Raw genomic sequence first — 18,402 nt, forward strand, 5'->3', positions numbered from 1 at the left:
GGGGGTCTCAACTAAGCTGAATCTGTAGTCTAGACAGAGGCTGTCAAATTGCAAATAGTTATAGTCCTTCAGAGCCATTGAGCCCATGGAGCAGGAGTTTATCCCGGTTTCTATAGCAAGAAACGGACAATAGCAATTGCTCGCTATCCTTTCGATAGGACGCTAGTCTATCGGTGAATAGTTGAGTCATTGGAAAGGGCTCTATAGTAATATTCTCTCATCGTACTCAGATGATTAATAAGTACCTGACCGTTGACAGCGTTGCCTTTGTCGGAGAAATAAAATAATATCGACTAACAGGCGCAATGCCTCTTTCTACTTGTTGCTGTTGGCTATGGGCCCCTTATTAGGCACTTTGAACATGATAAGCGAATTGTTGTTTAATCAGCTCTTTGTCATTGTTTTTCGACAGCTATTTTGGTGATTAGTTCTCAGTAAATTATTATATCTATCAGACTATAAACGTTCAAGGTTACACATCGTTTTCCGCGTTGGTACGTTATATTCGGCTGAAGGATGTTGTGAGTATTTTATCTCAACGCATAGCATCCATATATGTTCTCATTTTATTTCTTTTTCGTATTTGTTTTGATTTTTGGAAGAAGGGGGTGGGGGTGTTTGTTGTTTTGTGGGAGATTTTTTTTTTGAGGGGGGGGGGGGTTGGTTTGTTCTGTTTTTTGTTTGTTTTTTTTTTGTTTATGTCTTTGGGGTTTTTTTTAATCTTATTTTATTTTATTTTAATTATTTTTGTTTTGTTTTGTTTTGTTTGTTTGTTTTGTTTTGATAAAAGAAAGGTCGTGTCACTCAGATCAAGACGAACACCCGTTATGACAATGCGATTCTTACAAATACATGTATTTCCCCGGGATATTTGTTTCGAAGAACGAGCAAAGCAACAGTCACGCTGTGCCGGGTGGAAATTCCCGATTGGGTTAGATAAGATAACGGGTAAACAGGTAAAGGGTCATTTAGGTTGGGAAAATGTAGCTGGTGTTAGCATTATATCTATGTATGGGATTACTGGAGTGACAGAGATTCGTGTGGTGTGATATTTTTAGATGTTTTATATCATGATGTGCGATGAATGCATTACTGTGCTTTTTGCGGTCTATTTATTCATTTTTGAGGGGTATGTGGTCTTGTGGTATGACACTCGCTTTCAGGTCGGAAGGTCCTGGGTTCGAGCCTCGCTCGGCGCATTAGTTGAGTCCTTGGAAAAGGCTCTTTACTCACATTTTCTCATCGTACTCAAATGTAACACGAATACCTGGCGTTGTCTCTGTAAAAAAAAAAATGTAATATCGCCTTACAGGCGTCATGTCTCGTTCTATATGTTACGTGTTGCTGTTGGTCAGGGACCCTTTGTAAAGCGCTTTGAGCACGTTTAGTTGATTTTGCGCTATATAAATGCTCTAGTTATTTTTTATTTAAAAAGTGGAAAGCTGAATTTCACGTAGTTCAACTTTCTGAACCAAAACTAAGACTGTTGTGAACTGAAATACTGAAACTGAAACACGACGTCCGATTGTTGTGACATTCTCGACCGCTAGGTTCAACCATTATGATGCAAAGAATTCTTATGATCATGAGTGAATGTTTATTTTTGTGGTAAATAATCTTCAGTAATTCGAAATGTGTCTATTGGCTACGTTAGAATTATCATCTATTCTTCGCGTATCTGGCAGTAGCTGTCCATTGTTGAACAAAAACAATCAAAAAAATGAGTTCAACAACCGAAAAGAAATCAAAATCTGAGTATTCCCCATCGATTTGGAGTCACATTCAGTTTGAGCATCTTGCAGCCGGGCTTTCGGGAGGTGTTGTGTCTTCATTTGTGCTTCATCCTTTAGATTTGATCAAAGTTAGATTTCAAGGTAATTTTTTTACTCTCCATATCTTTTTTTTTTTTTTGGTCTTTTTTCTTCTTTTTTAGATTTAATAGATGATGATGCAATCACCATTACTTGACTTAGACTTAGACTATTTTAGACTCGAGACTTTTTAGGCCCGGTAGGTAACGACATTTCTAGGTACCGAGAATTTACCGGTAAATAAAGCTCAGGACCGCTGTGACTATGACTATAACCAGTCGGTACTGGGGATGCCCATTATTATTTGTCATGCAAATCATCATATGAGTAAGTTGAGTTAGTAGTACTTACCTAATAGTAGCGATAATACGAGTGGGAGGAGACAAAGTAGTAATAATAGTTTGGGATTTTTATTTTGGTTGGTTCGTTTATTTTATGTTTTTTTTTGTTTTGTTTTTTTTTTTTTTTTGTTTTGTTTTTGTTTATTTTTGTTTGTTTGGTTTTTATTTTATTTGTTTTTTCCTTTTTTTTTCTATTTTTTTTTAGAGGAAAGAAAAAGGTTTATATTGTTTGTTTTATTTTGTAGTTTGTCGCATTATTCTTTTTACTTATTTACTTATTACATTCATTCAATGCTATTGGTATCATGAATGAAAAAAAAATGGAGGAGTAGAAGAAGATGAAGAGCATGGAAAAGAACACGAAGTAGAAGAAGAAATGTAAGCTTTGAGCCTTTTATATAACGCAATAATATCCACTAAAAGTGCTCAAAGCGCTTTACAGAGGGTCCCTAACCAATGGCAACACGTAACATGTTAGGCAATATTACAATTTTTTTTCCAACAGAGATAACACTGTTAACAGCCAGGTACTCATTTTACACTTGACTATTGTGAGAGAATGTGAGTAAAAAACCTTTTCCAAGGACTCAACTATGCGCTGAGCAAGGCTCGAACCCAGGACCTTCCGATCCGAAAACGAGTGTCATACCACAAGACCACATAACCGCACAAGAAGAAGAAGAAGAAGACAAAGGAGGGACAGAGGGAGGAGGATAAAAAGGAGCAGGAAGAAGAAAAAGAGGTCTATAAGAAAAAGAAGAAAAAGTCAAAGGAGGAGCAGCATGAAGAGGATGAGGAGAAGGAGCAGGAAGTAGTAGTAGTAGTAGTAGAAGAAGAAGAAAATGAAGAAGAAGAAAACAAAGGAGGAGCAGAACGAAGAGGATGAGGAGAAGGAGAAAAAGTAGTAGGAGAAGAAAAAGAAGTAGTAGTAGTAGTAGTAGTAGTAGTAGTAGTAGTAGTAGTAGTAGTAGTAGTAGTAGTAGTAGTAGTAGTAGTAGAAGAAGAAGAAGAAAACAAAGGAGGAGCAGAACGAAGAGGATGAGGAGAAGGAGAAAAAGTAGTAGGAGAAGAAAAAGAAGTAGTAGTAGTAGTAGTAGTAGTAGTAGTAGTAGTAGTAGTAGTAGTAGTAAAAGAAGAAGTAGGAGAGAAAGAGGAGGAGAGTGAGGAGGGGAAGAAGAAGAAGAAGAAGAGAAAGATGAGAAGGCGGAGGAGGTTGGGGATAAAGAAAAAGAAGGAGAATAATGAGGAGCAGCATGAAGGAGAAGGAGCAGGAAGTAGTAGTAGGTGTGGTAGTAGTAGTTGTTGTAGTAGTAGTAGTAGTAGTAGTAGTAGTAGTAGTAAGAAGAAGAAGACAAAGGAGGAGCAGAATGAAGAGGATGAAGAAAAGGAGTAAAAGTAGTAAGAGAAGAAAAAGAAGTAGTAGTAGTAGCAGTAGTAGTAGTTGTTGTTTTAGTAGTAGTAAGAGTAGTAGTAGTAGTAGTAGTAGTAGCAGTAATAGTAGTAGTAGTAATAAAAGCAGGAGAGAAAGAGGAGGAGGTTGAGTAGGATGAGGATGAGGAGGGGAAGAAGAAAAGGAGGAGGAGCAGGAGGAGGTTGGGGATTAAGAAAAAGGAGAAGATGATGTTGATGATTGATTTTTATTAAGCTAATGAAGAAATTTCAATTATATGATACAACACAGCCGGTTATACAACAAAACCTGGCATAATGGAGTTATACAGGGTTTTGTCATTGTATCAAGGCAATGCAATGAAATGACTTAGTATAACTGCAGTTACAGGGTTTTGTTGGGGCATCAGCTGATAGAAATATCATCATACAGTGTTTTAAAATTAATTTTTAAAAATTATTTATAAGAATTGACTTTTAAGATTTTGTGAGTAGATGCAGGGTGCCTCTCTGTTCACAATTATATAAAAATGTCTATTTGCCCCAATTTCGAAGATACAAGGTTTTGTCATTGCATGGCAGAAATGTCATACCGCAAGATTACATTTTATGGCACAATTTAAAAACCTCTTTTTTTTTCTTTTTTTACAAGTAGTGTCAGTTGTCTGTGATTTTTAAATCGATGTAAAATTTAAACAACTTCCTCCTTTCCAGTGGATGAAGGGCCAAACCATGATGTTGTCAAAAGACCAGCTTATAACGGCATCACTCACGCCCTGAGGAGCATTGTCCAAACAGATGGCTGGCGAGGCTTGTACAGGGGTGTAACTCCCAATGTCACCGGTGCTGGCCTCTCATGGGGCCTTTACTTTTTTGCGTACGTATCAAAATATAAAACCGCATATTCAACATTATAGTTATAAGAGCTGGACCATAAATGAGACCCATCATCTCAAAGTAGTATTATGTCGGATTGAACTGGTGCAGGAGATCTAATTTTTTGGCCACAAATACAGAGTGGCCCACTGTCCTGATAAAAAATTGCGGCTGTCCCAATTTGGCAATCTGGAGAAAAAGAGAAAGAAAATGATTTTTAAAAAGATTTTAGACTGTTGATAAATATAAGGAAATGACCCTGGCATGTATCAAGATTACGATTTTTTTGACTAGTAATTAAAACAAGGAATGGACAAATACAGATTATTGCTCTAAATCTAGGTTATAACAGGCCTGTAAATTTGCCGGCATTTCCGTCAATTTCGCTCCGCCGGAAAAAAAATAATTAAAATTTTTCATTTTGTTTCACAGCCTATTGAATTGGTAAAATTCTAAGAAAATATTCTGGGATTTGGGGATCTTTGCTCATGTTATGTTGAAAAAGTTTCGGCTTCAGGCGGGCGTTGTCCCCCTGACCCCCTACCAAAGCTCTGCCCAGGACCTGGACCCAATTGTCTCGCAGATTTTCAGGCAATTTTTTCAGTCTGAAGATGCAGGCCTGTTATAGCCTATAAGAGTTCAAACATTCTGCCAGTTTTGGGTTATGATGGCAGTTAATGTTCAGATGTCCCGTTTTAGCTTTTTGAAAAGTTGGCCGCTATGCATATAGGGATTGATTTCAATGCTTTTGGTGGGGAATAAATACAATTTCTTACACTTCAAAAAAACTTCTTTTTTTCTCTTATCATTCAAATTCTAAATTTACATTTCGGGGTCGATGCATTCCAACATAATTCCATTTTGAGATGATGGATGTTGCTGTAAAATTGTAATTAATCCCTGCTTATCTTGTAACGTGGTTTTCAGTAATTTAGTCATGCTTTTACAAATAAGAATAAAGTAGTCCTTCAGAGCCGTTTGGCCCATGGAGCCGAAGTTTATTTGACAAATTTACATGTATTTTCTTTGTTCTGATCTGATGAAAACTCATTCTATTTCATAGAGATTTTTTGTGATAGCAAGCATCTTGTGTCAGATATACTTTACTTGTGAAACTCTTGAATCTTCTTGTCAAAAGTCCTTTGCACATTTTTGTTTTTTGATTATTACTTAAAATAAACTTTAAGGATCATGATAGCCCATTCGGTAGAGCACTCGCTTCATACTCACATGCAAAGAGACTGAGGTTGATATTGGATGAAGTTGAGATTTTTTTTCTGGAACTCTTCACCCCACCCTCCTCCCCTTTCTAGCAGTAATTGGGTAGCTAGGTCTGTTAGATCTGGCAGAAAGTGCTTGCGATAGGCAATTGTCCTATCCAAAGGGTAGCAAGCATTGCTATTTTCCGTTTCACGCAATAGAGTCTGGGATAAACTCTGGCTCCATGGACAATGGCTCTGAAGGACTACTTAAAATAAACCTTATGATTTTGATGGTTCATCACAATTTTTGTTTGACCTTCCCCATTTGATCCAGATGAGGCAATTTTTATTTTTTTATTTAAATTTATTTATTTATTTAAAAAAAAAATTTTTTTCAAAATTATTTTTACATTACCTATGGTCCATATGATTTAACTTCAGCTACAATGCCACAAAAAGATGGATGCAGGATGGGGACTCCAACAAAGATTTGGGTGCTGGTAATCACATGCTCATTGCTAGTATGGCTGGTAAGTTTTATTTTATTTTGTTCCCATTATGTAAGGTATGAGAGAAAATGTCCTAATCCTTTTATGTTACAATGTGATCTTGTTATATTTAAAATGACTTAACCACAAGTTCAACAAACTGAAAACAATTTTTGAATTGATTTTGGACTCGAATCCCTTCTTCAGTCAACAACAAACTACAAATTATTAATGCACCATTTAAAATCCAGAAAGACGACAGATGAACAAAATACTTTACACAGAAAGTTTTTGCTCAATCCCCTTCTTCAGCTTACAACAAAAACAAATAAAACTGTAATTGCCTAAAATAGAGTCTATCATTATAATCTTTTGAAAAGTTTTGAAGATATGAAAATGTGTATGAAACAGTGCCAGCCAAAGCAGAAAGAAAAGTATGAGAGAAAAATGCATCCCAAAAAATATGTCTGATGACTCAACTGGGGATCGAACCACAGATCTCCTGATTGCCGATCTTTACCTCACACCAGTGCCTGCTCCCTAATTTGTTACTTTGTAATTTTTTGGGGCTGTTATTTCTCTTTTTTTTTTTTTTTTTTTTTTTTCATGACTTATTACAGCCCGAGCTTCAAGCAGATTTGCATTGCATTACTTTGAATTTTGATGTGCGTACAGACAAACACTGTGACTCTCTCTTTCTTGCCCTACCCAGGTTTGTTCACTCTGACACTGACCAACCCCATCTGGGTGTCCAAGACTCGTATGTGCCTCCATTACGACACACCTGGCAAAGTGCACTTCGTCAGCATGCGGGAAATTCTGTGGCGAGTCTACAAGTTGGAAGGGGTCAGAGGATTGTACAAGGTGAGCATTTTATTTGATATCAACAATGGATCAGAGATTTTTATATAGAGCAATGTCCAATAATAGTGCTCAAAGTGCTTTACTACAGTTCCCTAAACAACAGCAAAAATAACATGTCGGAGGTGTTACAATTTTTTTACGACATAGACATCACTGGTAACAGCCAGGTTGCCAACTCATTTTATACCCGAGTACAGTGAAATAAAATGAGTAAAGAGTCTTTTCCAAGGACTCGACTAAATCCCATTTAGAGCAGGACTGAAACCCTGGATTTGGTCTGAAGGCAAGTGTCATACCACAAGACCACATATCTGCACTTTATTAAACTTCCATGTCAGGGGTCCAGATAGATCAGTTGGTAGAGCACTCACCTCACACATCAAGGGACTGGGATCAATCCTGGATAAAGTTGAGATATTTTTTCTGATCCCCTCTCAACTTGTCTGACAGGGAATTAGTGTGACATGATGTAAATGAGCCGCAATTGCCCTAAAGCTGATACAAATAAATATGTGTATACAATAATTTTACTCTAAGGAGTATTCATAAATAAAATCAGTGGCTAAAACTGCATTGTCAAATTATGATATTTTCATTGGTAGAGAAATTGAGCAATGTATTTCTCTTTAACAAATGTAGCTTCTTTTACTTTACTTTCTTTATGATTTTTGCATTAACATATGCTGTTGCTTAATGTGTTGGGTTTCTTATTTTGTATATATTAAAATCATGATTTTATATCATCTTGTCCCCAGGGATATGTCCCAAGTTTGTTCGGAATTTCACATGGTGCATTGCAATTTATGGCTTACGAGGAGATGAAGAACGGCTATAACAGATACAAAAATCAACCATTAGACACACGACTGGTATGGATTTTGTGCAGTCTCAATTTTGTTGGGTTTTTAAATTTTTTTTATTGTTGTTAAGTGACAGATTGGTATCATGACTATGTGGTCAATTATGTTGGGAGTCAAACTTTATTTAGGTTTATATATAAGGCAAGCTGTATGTAGGGGGTCCTGATAGCTCAGTTGGCAGAGCACTCACTTCACATGCAAAGGGACTAGATCCTGGGTGAAGTCGAGATTTTTTTCACACACCCCCCTGTTCACCAAGCAGTGATTGGGTAGCTGGATATGTTAGATCTTGTAGAAAGTACTTTACATTAGACTAGCATCCTATCCAAAGAATAGCAAGCAATTGCTGTTGTCCATATCACGCTATGGAAACCAGGATGAACTCATGACTCTGAAGGACCAAAGTTGTATTTTGCTGTGGTGTAACAATACAGTCCAAGATTGACAACACAACTGGTGTCTGAGTTTGAGCCAATGGCCAGGCATTTTGATGACATTCCCTTAGATAATTGCACTGACGGACAACTGGTGAAAATAGAAACAAATTATCATGGACATGTACCAACAATAATAATGAATATTTTCAAATTGAAATAACAGGCCTGTAAATCTTCCGTCTATTGTCGGATTTCCAACAGTACGATTTTGCTCTATAAGTGCTAAAAAAAAAATAAAAAAAAAGATACTGGTAAAAATAAAATTCGTAACGTCAGAGAACAGAACCAATAAAAAAGATAATAAAAGACTCGAAAAAATTAGATTTTATTCCGACTTAAAAAAGCAAAACAAAAAAACCTTTTTATTTGTCGCATCAAAGACAAAACAAAACAAAAGCTATAATATTATCCGCTAGCCGTGGATGTATTCACTGCCTGGCTACTGTGCCACAGCCAGCGAGAGAGAGGTCGTGAAGTTCGCGCGAGTCGTCTTCACACACACACACACACACACCTAGTCAGTAAATAACGCACACACAGAAGTGTGTCGAACCGGACTGGAAGGTTTCTCTCTATTTTGCTACCGACACACATGCATATCTCCGGTTCTCATATCGTTTTCTCTACATTTCTTTGGTTCCGTCCCGATGTGAGACGGAAAAAAAATAATGCGAAATAATTATTTTTCTTTGAAATATATATTCTTCTTCTAAAGCTCTTGCACCACCTCCTCTTCTTCTTCTTCTTCTTCTTCTTCTTCTTCTTCTTCTTCTTCTTCTTCTTCTTCTTCTTCTTCTTCTTCTTCTTCTTCTTCTTCTTCTTCTTCTTCTTCTTCTTCTTCTTCTTCTTCTTCTTCTACTTCTTCTTCTACTTCTTCTTCTTCTTCTTCTCTTCTTCTTCTTCTCTTCTTCTTCTTCTTCTTCTTCTTCTTCTTCTTCTTCTTCTTCTTCTTCTTCTCTTCTTCTATAAGAATTAATCCAAATAAACTAAAGAATCAGCGTAAACATTTAACACAAACAAGAGCGAAGATACACATCCTTCAAAAGGGTAGGAATTGTTCTCTTCCTTTCATTTTACAACAAACTCAGACCTGAGCCCTCAAATTATTGGGATTTTTTTTTTTTTGATACCATAAAATAAGGACCTTGTTGTAAATAAGTAGGGGAAAGTGACATGATTTGACTAGTCAATTGACGTGTCATGTCTGTGTTGCGTCCATATTTTTGTCCTGTTGTGTCTATTTTCGCGTGTTCAAAAATTTCCGACAATTTTTTCACCAACCATTTACAGGCCTGAAATAACTAATTTGTATTTACCATACTTCATCTCTCCTTTTATATATATATATATATATATTTTTTTTTTTTTTTTTTTTGGAACAATTCGTTTTGATCTGAAATTGTTTCTTATTACAAGTGTCCTTTCCCAAATCCTTTCTTATTACTCCTTCTATTTCTTTCTCTTTTCCAGACGTCAGTGGAGTATCTCCTATTTGCTGCCACATCCAAAATGTTTGCTGCGACATTCACCTATCCATACCAGGTCGTAAGGTCAAGGTTACAAGACCAGCATAGACATTACAATGGGGCCATTGATGTTGTCAAACAGATATGGAGGTGAGTTGATTTTTCAATCAAATTAATGCTGTAGATGAATTATCAATTTTGAATTCGTTGCTTAATATCCTTAGAATTGAAATTTTATCTGATGATGGTATAAAGAAAAGACTTTTAAAAAATTATAAGTGAGGCTATGTGGTCTAGTGATATGACACTCGCTTTCCGATTGGAAGGTCCTGGGTTCGAGCCTCGCTCAGCACATAGTTTTGAGTCCTTGGAGAAGGTTCTTTACTCACATTCTCTCACCATATTCGGGTTTAAAATGAGTACCTGGCCGTTAACAGTGTCCGAAAAAAGTGTAATATCACCTAACAGGTGTCATGTCCCGTCTGAAATGTTAAATGTTGCTGTTGGCCAGGCACCCCTTGTAAAGCGCTTTGAGTACATTTGGTGAATATTGCGCTATATTAAAAAAGCTCATATTACAGGACAATTCATGGCCATAAAAAGAGATAAAGTGAATTAATATGCATGGTCGACTTGCCACTGAATTTGTCTCAATGTCAGTCTCAGCGTCATTGTCCCAGTATATTTTTGAAAAAAATAAACAACCCCAACTTTCAGCCTCATTTTTCAGTACTTTCTGAAAAAAAAAAAGGTCAACATTTCTTCATTTATTTTTTTGTTAGATTTTGGTCAGATAAACATAAAAACTGAAAACACGGGTAGCCTGGACTGATGGATTTTATACAAGCATGTTGTAGTGTTTGAATTGTTTCATACACTTCACATTTTTACCAGAAAGAAAAAAGGAAATTCCAGTTTGTAGTGTCAGACATATGTAGCTTAAGTCTTTTTGTAACAGGAAGTTTTACCCTAAATCGCTTGTCAAATATTAATATGTGTTAGAGTTGAACAGTCACTAATTTTGCTTGCCAGATCAAAATTGTATCAACACACAAAATTATGTGTTATCTTAAGATTATAGGTTTGGACAGAGTGAGAGAGAGAACTAATCACCCAACGGGTGTTGAAAAGCAATCATAAAGAGCTAAGTTGTGTCATCTTCATTCATTCTATACTGAGTCGCTGATTTGCCAGAAATCAAATGCATTAATGCATAGAAAGTTGCCAAACAATATATACTCTTTAAAAAATGAATAAAAAAATTAATTAATTAGTTTTTTGGGATTCCCTATGATATGGAGTATAATGACTTTACTTTAGATGATCTTTAGGATCGTGTTTTTTGTCACCCTTTGCGTTGTTACTTGCGAGAGCCGTGAGCGTTACACTTTATCTCCAGGAAAGAGTCACTCCGAGGCATGTTCAAAGGTCTTTCCCCCTACATGCTGCACATCGTCCCTAACATCATGCTCGTCTTTGGCGTTTACGAGGCCGTGCTCAGTCTTCACAAAGAAATGCTGGAACTTGATATATGACGGCGCAGGTTGACAGCTCCAGGTTCTCAGGCAAGTATTTCTATCTTTTTAAATTTTTATTTTTAATTTTAAAAATGTATATTGTTAATTCTAATACTAAGACTTTTTCTTTGAGTTGATGCTTTCTGAACAACCCACATTAATTTTGTTGATTGTGTCAGAATGTGTCAGAACAGCACCTTTCAAATTCGTTATGAATTTGTTAATGTCTAAATTTTATCTCTGTATATTCTGCAACAAAATCGTATCAGCTGATTCTTAGATATAAAGATCTTGTGTAAAATGGGGGGAAATGGTAATTCATTCTTCTTTATAATTAAATCTTAAAAATATTTTTAAACAATTTTTGATTGATGTAGATCATTCTTAAAGAAGGTAAGTATAGATAGTGAAATTAACTCACCCAAACCTATAGATTTTTGCTACTTGGCTTAATGTATTAAAGTTGAGCATGTACATAGATAGTTTTATTCAACAAACATGAACATACGAAAACCAAAAAAAAAAAAAAACATTAGCTACGTCTATAATTTGCCTCAGAAAAATGCAATAAATAGGCATTCGGTAAAAGTAATCCCGGGTAAACGCCGGATATAGTCGGTGTTAGGGTTGAGTGAGTTAAGATCAGAGGGACAATGGTCGTGTTCATCCTCATCTTGTCCAAACCATCGTTCCTTTTATAGTGAATCGTTTTCACCAAGGGAGCAGAAACAGCATTGCAACTCTAGACTTAATCAAAATCAAATTTATGTCACTATTGGGAGTCCCGATAATTCAGTTGGTAGAGCACTTGCTTCACATGCAAAGGGATTTGGATCCCTCCCTGGTGCGGTTAAGATTTTATTTTCTGCCCAACTTTCTCTACCCAGCAATGATTGGGTGCTTGGTCTGTTAGTTCTGGTGGAAAGTACTTTGCAGTGGACTAGCATCCTATCCAAAAGGTAGCAAGAATATCTGTCTGTTTAACGCTGTAGAAACCGGGATAATCTCCAGCTCCATGGGCCTCGTGGCTCTGAAGGACTTCTTTATGTTACTATAACTGCTGAATTGATGAAAATGGTAATATTTGGGACATGGACCTGTCACTTATACAGATCTTATTTGTACTATATTAGGCTGTGTCCAAAGGTTGTGTTCGTAAGATTCACCACAAAAACACCCTAATACTACTACCACCTACTACTAATAATATATTGCAGTTGTTGAGCTTTCTAGCATATCACAAGGAAGTGCTAAGTTACTTGTAAAAAAACTAAGGAAAATATTTTTATCATCAGTTTCTCTAGGTTAAATGGTGAAAAAACTAAACAAAAAAACTATTGATCAAGCACCAAAAAGAATGGCAGAAATAATTTCTCAAAGATTCAAAAAAGTTTGGACAAAGCATCAACTTTAAAATGCCATTACTACTTTAATTTTGATGGAAGAAGATTGATAGTTTTTGGTTTATTTTTCATTATTTAACCCTGAGAAACCGATGATAAGAATATGTTAGATAAAGGGTATTAGAGACATGAAATTGACAGCATCAACTCAAACACTTGGGAATCGCTTGCTGACGACCGAAGTGGCTGGAGATTTGTAGTGAGGGAGGGAGTCAAGAGAGGTGAGGAGAAAAATGAAGTTTGAGGAGAGGAGAGCAAGGAGGAATGAGAAGCAGCAGAACCAAGCACTAAACACACAAACTATGTGTGCAGCAACTGCAGTAGAGACTGCCATGCAAGAGTGATGAGACTAAAATCACACATGGCGCAAGTCATCGTTTCTTGAGACAGAAGGGTGCCTACTCCTGAGGTATTTTTGTGGTGAATCTGACAGACACGACCTTTTGACACAGCCTAATAAAAAAAGCCAAAATCAACCACATTTAGATTTTTCCCCCACAGATGGGGATTGTTTTTCTCACCATTTTACCTGAGGAAATTGATTGAAAATAATGATATCTTTTGGCTAAACATAGATTTGTGACCAAACTTATCATGACAATTTATAGAAAAAGGAGTATAAATCATGCAAATTCAAATGTTGTACCCCCCCTCTCTCTCTCTCTCTCTCTCTCTCTCTCTCTCTCTCTCTCTCTCTCTCTCTCGCTCTCTCTCTATCTCTCTCTCTCTCTCTCTCTCTCTCTCTCTCTACCCCCCCCCCACCCCCAGTTGGTTGTGTTCAGTCAACAAGTGGCAGGTTATAGAAAAATTAAGCAATGTCGATAAAGGATAATAATCCAAAAGGGTTCATATATAATACAAATGGATGGGTATATAGAGGGTACAAGAATATATTTGTAAAACCAAAATAAAAGCCTTGTTTTGTTTATGTATTTATTTGTTTTTGTTTGTTTTGTCTCTTGTAGGAAAACGGACCAAAAGTCATAAATTGTGAACGATGCTTTTGAGACGTTTCACCACAGATTTGGCACATCATTTTACCCCATATTTATCAATTCCAAGAAACAAGCAAACAGTTTTATCAGTCGCATAGGAAGGATTTGATAACAGTTGTTGACTCGGAATTTGCTTGCTTTGCTCTGAATGCGTTTTTAAAAATTTGTTTCTTGTTTTGTTTTTTAATTGATTGCATATTTTAAAGGAATTTTTTATATCAGCACAAGAAATAAGTAGAGGTTTTTAGATAATATTTATAACATTTATCGTCTACTACTTGAAAAGGAAAATGTTTAAAAGTCAGAAAAAAGAAGTTTTTAACACTGCAGTTCCATGTCCTTAATTTTTAAATTAAATGAATCATTTGTGTATAAGCAAACTCCTTGAGGACCAAATTTAGATTTTGTTTCTAGATTTGGATTTGGTGACCATTTCAAATGTGAAAATTTGGACAATGTTGAATGCCAGAGCATCCTTTCTAAAGCATTTTGTGATCACAGTTTATTTAAATAAGGAGGGAATTTTTAATCTTTGTTTTTTTTTTTTAATGTACATATTTTTAAAAAGGTCTTTTGCCCGTGGCAAGGCTGTATGTATATTGAAGATTTTTCTCCATGCGGGCATTATTCTCTATCATAACTTCATGTTTTGTTTTTTATTCATTTGAGCAAAATGAATTTTTAAACCTCGTTTTAAAATTCTTAATTTTGATTTTTGTAAAGAATTAGAATGTTGTTTATGATCTGAGTGTGTGACATCTTTTGATGTTCTACCTTTGTGATCTTGTGATTGTGACAATTGCCTTCACATTTTAGACAACAAATTTGAGTTCCCGAGGAACTCTTTACTAACATTTTCTCACATCATTCGGGCATTATTCTCTATCATGACTTCCTGTTGGAATTTTTCCATTTTAGCAAAATGAATTTTTAATTCTTGAATACGATTATGAGTCACCACACATTTTAAAATTCTTAATTTTGATTTTTTTAAAGAATTAGAATGTTGTTTGTTTGGTTTTTAAGTCAAGATTGGTTTATAAAAAATATACACTACATCCTATAAGCACATATTTGCAAGTCTATTAGCCGAACACAATTATGGGCTTGATTTGACATTGTTGTAATGGACAATATTTTGCATTGGTTTTAGAGCATTTTCATTATAACAATGAACCCATAATATTTTGGGTTATTAGACCTTCAAATTAGTGCTCATCGCCTACATCCGATCAGCCAATTGTGATTTAACCATAAATTGATACAATCTTGTAAATATTGTAGTTATAATGTAAAATGATATATTGAATCATATCCTGTCTTAGGCATTATCAGAGATTTTCATTGAGTATTATAAATAGATATTAAAAATCAATGCCAAAGATGAGAATGAATTCTACAGATTCTATTATCTTCAGAGACCAATAAATAATTATAGTAATAATAATAAGAAGAAGAAGAAGAAAAAAAGAAGAAGAAGAATGATGATAATAATAAATAATAATAATAATAATAATAATAATAATAATAATGATAATGATGATAATAATAATAATAATAATAATAATGATAATAATAATAATAATAATAATAAGAATGATAATGATAATAATATTCCAAGGGAAGACTGGAATAACCCAGGCACCAGCTGCAGTGCAGCACCACAAACTGAGCTAGGGTGAGGTGACTTGCTCAAGGTCACACAGGCGCAGCGAGTATTCAAACTCGCTACCTTTCTGGTACGAAGCAAAGACCATACTGCTGAGCCACAAGGCTTCTAATGTAATTGAAAAATATGTAATTGATGCTGCTCGAAGCTCGAAGAAGTAAATAACAATGTGAAATTGAATTTAAGCTTCAATTTAATATATGAAAGCAGACAAAATGGAACGTTTCAGGTTTCCCCTTTATCAACTAAACAGGATGAACTAAACACTACAGACGAATGAGATAATGTGGTAGTGGCATTGTTAAGATGATTCATCGTCCATTTTATCTGTTTTCGTAAATTAAATTGAAGCTTACATTCAATTTCACATTGTTATTTATTTGAAAAATATGACTGAGTTGTATGAAAATAGGTGACATCATTTGATGTTCCATCTTTGTGATCATGTGATTGTGACAATCATCTTTATTTTTTTTTTTTTTGTGACAATCGCCCTTTTTCTTTTTTTTTTTTTTTTTTTTTTTTTGTCTCTTGTAAGAAAATGGACCAAAAATCATAAATTGTGAACGATGCTTTTGATAATTTTCACCTCATATTAATCAATTCCAAGAAACATTGGTGGCATCTTTTGATGTTCCACCTTTGTGGTCTTGTAATTGTGACAATCGCTTTTTTTTTTTTGATGGCAATCGCCTTCAGATCTGTAGGTGGGCAGGGGAGATCACTCGTGTAAAAAATTTTCTATCCCACTCCTATTTCACTTGGTTTGCCCACAGCCTTTGCTGGGATCCTTAGATAAAATGAAACATATATCTGGGATTTAAAAAAATAATTTTACTTATAAACTATTTTTGTTTAACACTCTACAGTTTTAACAAGTGATCGATATATTTTGCAACACAATTTTAGTATATTCTAAAATTTAGTGTATATAGTGTTGTGTCTGTTCGAAAAAATTGTAATATTGCCTAACAGGCATCAGGTCTTGTTCTACATGTTTCATGTTGCTTTGGTCAGGGACCCTTTGTTAAGCGCTTTGAACAGACTGGGTGGGGATCCTGACCTCCCATAGTGGGCAGGGAGGTACATGCTGTGTCTTCTATCCCCCCATACCTGTTTTCCAATTGTTTCCTGTCATTGTCTTGGAATGAGATTACTTAGTTTTGTCCTGATCCTTGCCGGAGTTCCTTGACTGGGAGGGAAACAGTCGAATGTATAGTTATAGTTTTGGGAGATGATATTTTTTTCCTTGTAAATCATCTCTCTGTTATGCATTGTATTATGTTTAGTTTACATATTATATTATATGATTGGTAAACATTTGAGTGTATTCCTCTTAGTTGGGACCCGTGCTTGTGTCTGGATGAGACTTTTAGGTGATCTCAAACTAAGTACTTTGACGGTGTGCTCTTGGAATCTACATCTGTTCCCTATTTGAACCCGTTCCCCTTTGTCTTACCTTTTCTTTTGTGCTTTAATTGTAATTCTAGAACTTTTTACTATCCTATTCTCTTCCTTTTTACTGGCGCTGATATGACCTTAATGTGTTGCAAGCGCCGTAAAACCCTTAAAAACAAAACAAAACAAGCTTTGAACAGATTTAGTGGATATTGCGCTATATAAAAGCTCAAATATTTTTGTTGTTGTTGTTTTGGGGGTTTTTTATTCCTTTTTTGCAAGATTCTTTGCTCAAGTGAGACTAAGTAAGGCCAATAGTTGGTCTGAAATATTTGAAGGATGAAATGAGGCCATTCTGGGGGTTTTTTTGGATATTTTTGCTGAGATGAAACCAGTCAGATGAATGCATCTTTTTGTAAAAGGTGATGTCTACAGTCATTTTCAAACAACGAATTTGTTATTTCACTGTTTGAGTGGGGACCCTTAAAAATTGAGCTTTTATACAGTACAATATCCACAAAACATGCTCAAAGCGCTTTACAAGGGGTCCCTGTCCAACAGCAACATTTAGCAATAAGGACAAGACATGACGCCTGTAAGGCGATATTATAATTCTTTTTCGGACAGAGACAACGCTGTTAATGGCCAGGTACTCATTTTACACCTGAGTACTGTGAGAGAATGTGAGTAAAGAGCCTTTTTCAAGGACTCAACTATGCACAAAGTGAGGCTCGAACCCAGGACCTTCTGATCCGAAAATGAGTGTCATACCACAAGACCACATAGTCGCACCCTTGCCCAAAGTCTCGATGGAAATGTTTAGTTGGGTCACAGGCAAGTCTCACTCTGTTCAGTATTCAAAGTGTTTTCTTGTCTCATTTATAATTGGGAGCTAGTTAGCCGTTTGTCTAAAATGTTTTGATATTCCAGATTAAGAAAAAGAGTGAGAGAAAAAATAGAGAGTGAGTGAATGAGAGAGAAAGAGAGAGTAAGAGAGCGATAGAGACAGTCAGAGAGTGAGAGAGAGAGAGACACTCAGCCTTATTCAACTCACTGCCATTGTTGTGATAATATATTAATACTTGGACTAATCCTATGCTGTATACATTATAATTATTATAACCTTTAGTTCATTCAATCATTATTGTTGTAATATTATACTATGGGATTGATATTTTGTTTGTGTTATATTTGATATGAACATTTTTTGTGTGATGGGATTTAAGTTCTTTGTATTGACAAATTGAAAAAAAGATAATTAATGTTAACTCCCCGAGCCTAAAACTTTTTTTCATCAAGTGTTAAATAGTTTTTACACTGTATTTAAGTATAATTTTTTTTAATGGTCAAACTATTTTTAATGCAGTTTCTGACAGTGTAAAACGAGACCTTTAGGATTTAAAAGATTTGCAAATTTTACGTTTGATACCTTATGGTTATAGTATAGTATAGTTATAGTATTTGAATGGTGTATTTATTATGTGGTATTCAGATTTGTCAAATTTTGTTATTAGGAGCAATTTTTTTTCCTCCTTTTCTTATCTTACACTTACTTTGAGTTTCATCACACAAAAAAAAAAAACAATGTTTTGACAGATTTGTTACATTTCCACATGTGCTGTAATGACATAAGATTATTGCAAACGATGTGAAGCAGCCCCTCCCCCCCCCCCCCCCCCCCCAATA

The 18,402-nt window shown here is 35.4% G+C and overlaps 1 protein-coding gene across 2 annotated transcripts in view; it reads left to right on the top strand.

Annotated features, from left to right (window-relative positions):
• Positions 1 to 1,503: 1,503 nt before the first annotated feature.
• The window catches only part of LOC144956275 (solute carrier family 25 member 32-like), a 23,254-nt gene continuing 6,355 nt past the window's right edge, over positions 1,504 to 18,402 (top strand). Inside the window, exons 1-8 of one of the 2 annotated variants that reach the window (XM_078886740.1) lie at positions 1,504 to 1,874; positions 4,256 to 4,418; positions 6,061 to 6,149; positions 6,820 to 6,971; positions 7,727 to 7,840; positions 9,739 to 9,884; positions 11,134 to 11,299; positions 13,620 to 14,413. In XM_078886740.1, the coding sequence (XP_078742866.1) occupies positions 1,721 to 1,874; positions 4,256 to 4,418; positions 6,061 to 6,149; positions 6,820 to 6,971; positions 7,727 to 7,840; positions 9,739 to 9,884; positions 11,134 to 11,269 (954 nt within the window). In that variant the 5' untranslated portion in view covers positions 1,504 to 1,720 and the 3' untranslated portion in view covers positions 11,270 to 11,299; positions 13,620 to 14,413. Of the gene's footprint in view, positions 1,875 to 4,255; positions 4,419 to 6,060; positions 6,150 to 6,819; positions 6,972 to 7,726; positions 7,841 to 9,738; positions 9,885 to 11,133; positions 11,300 to 13,619; positions 14,414 to 18,402 lie in introns of those variants that run through there. The other variant, XM_078886739.1, reaches the window with a different exon arrangement.

The sequence above is a fragment of the Berghia stephanieae genome, chromosome 11 (assembly GCF_034508935.2).
Source record: "Berghia stephanieae isolate SIO BIC M18660-M18661 chromosome 11, UCSD_Bste_1.3, whole genome shotgun sequence".
Classification (NCBI taxonomy): Eukaryota; Metazoa; Mollusca; class Gastropoda; order Nudibranchia; family Aeolidiidae; genus Berghia; species Berghia stephanieae.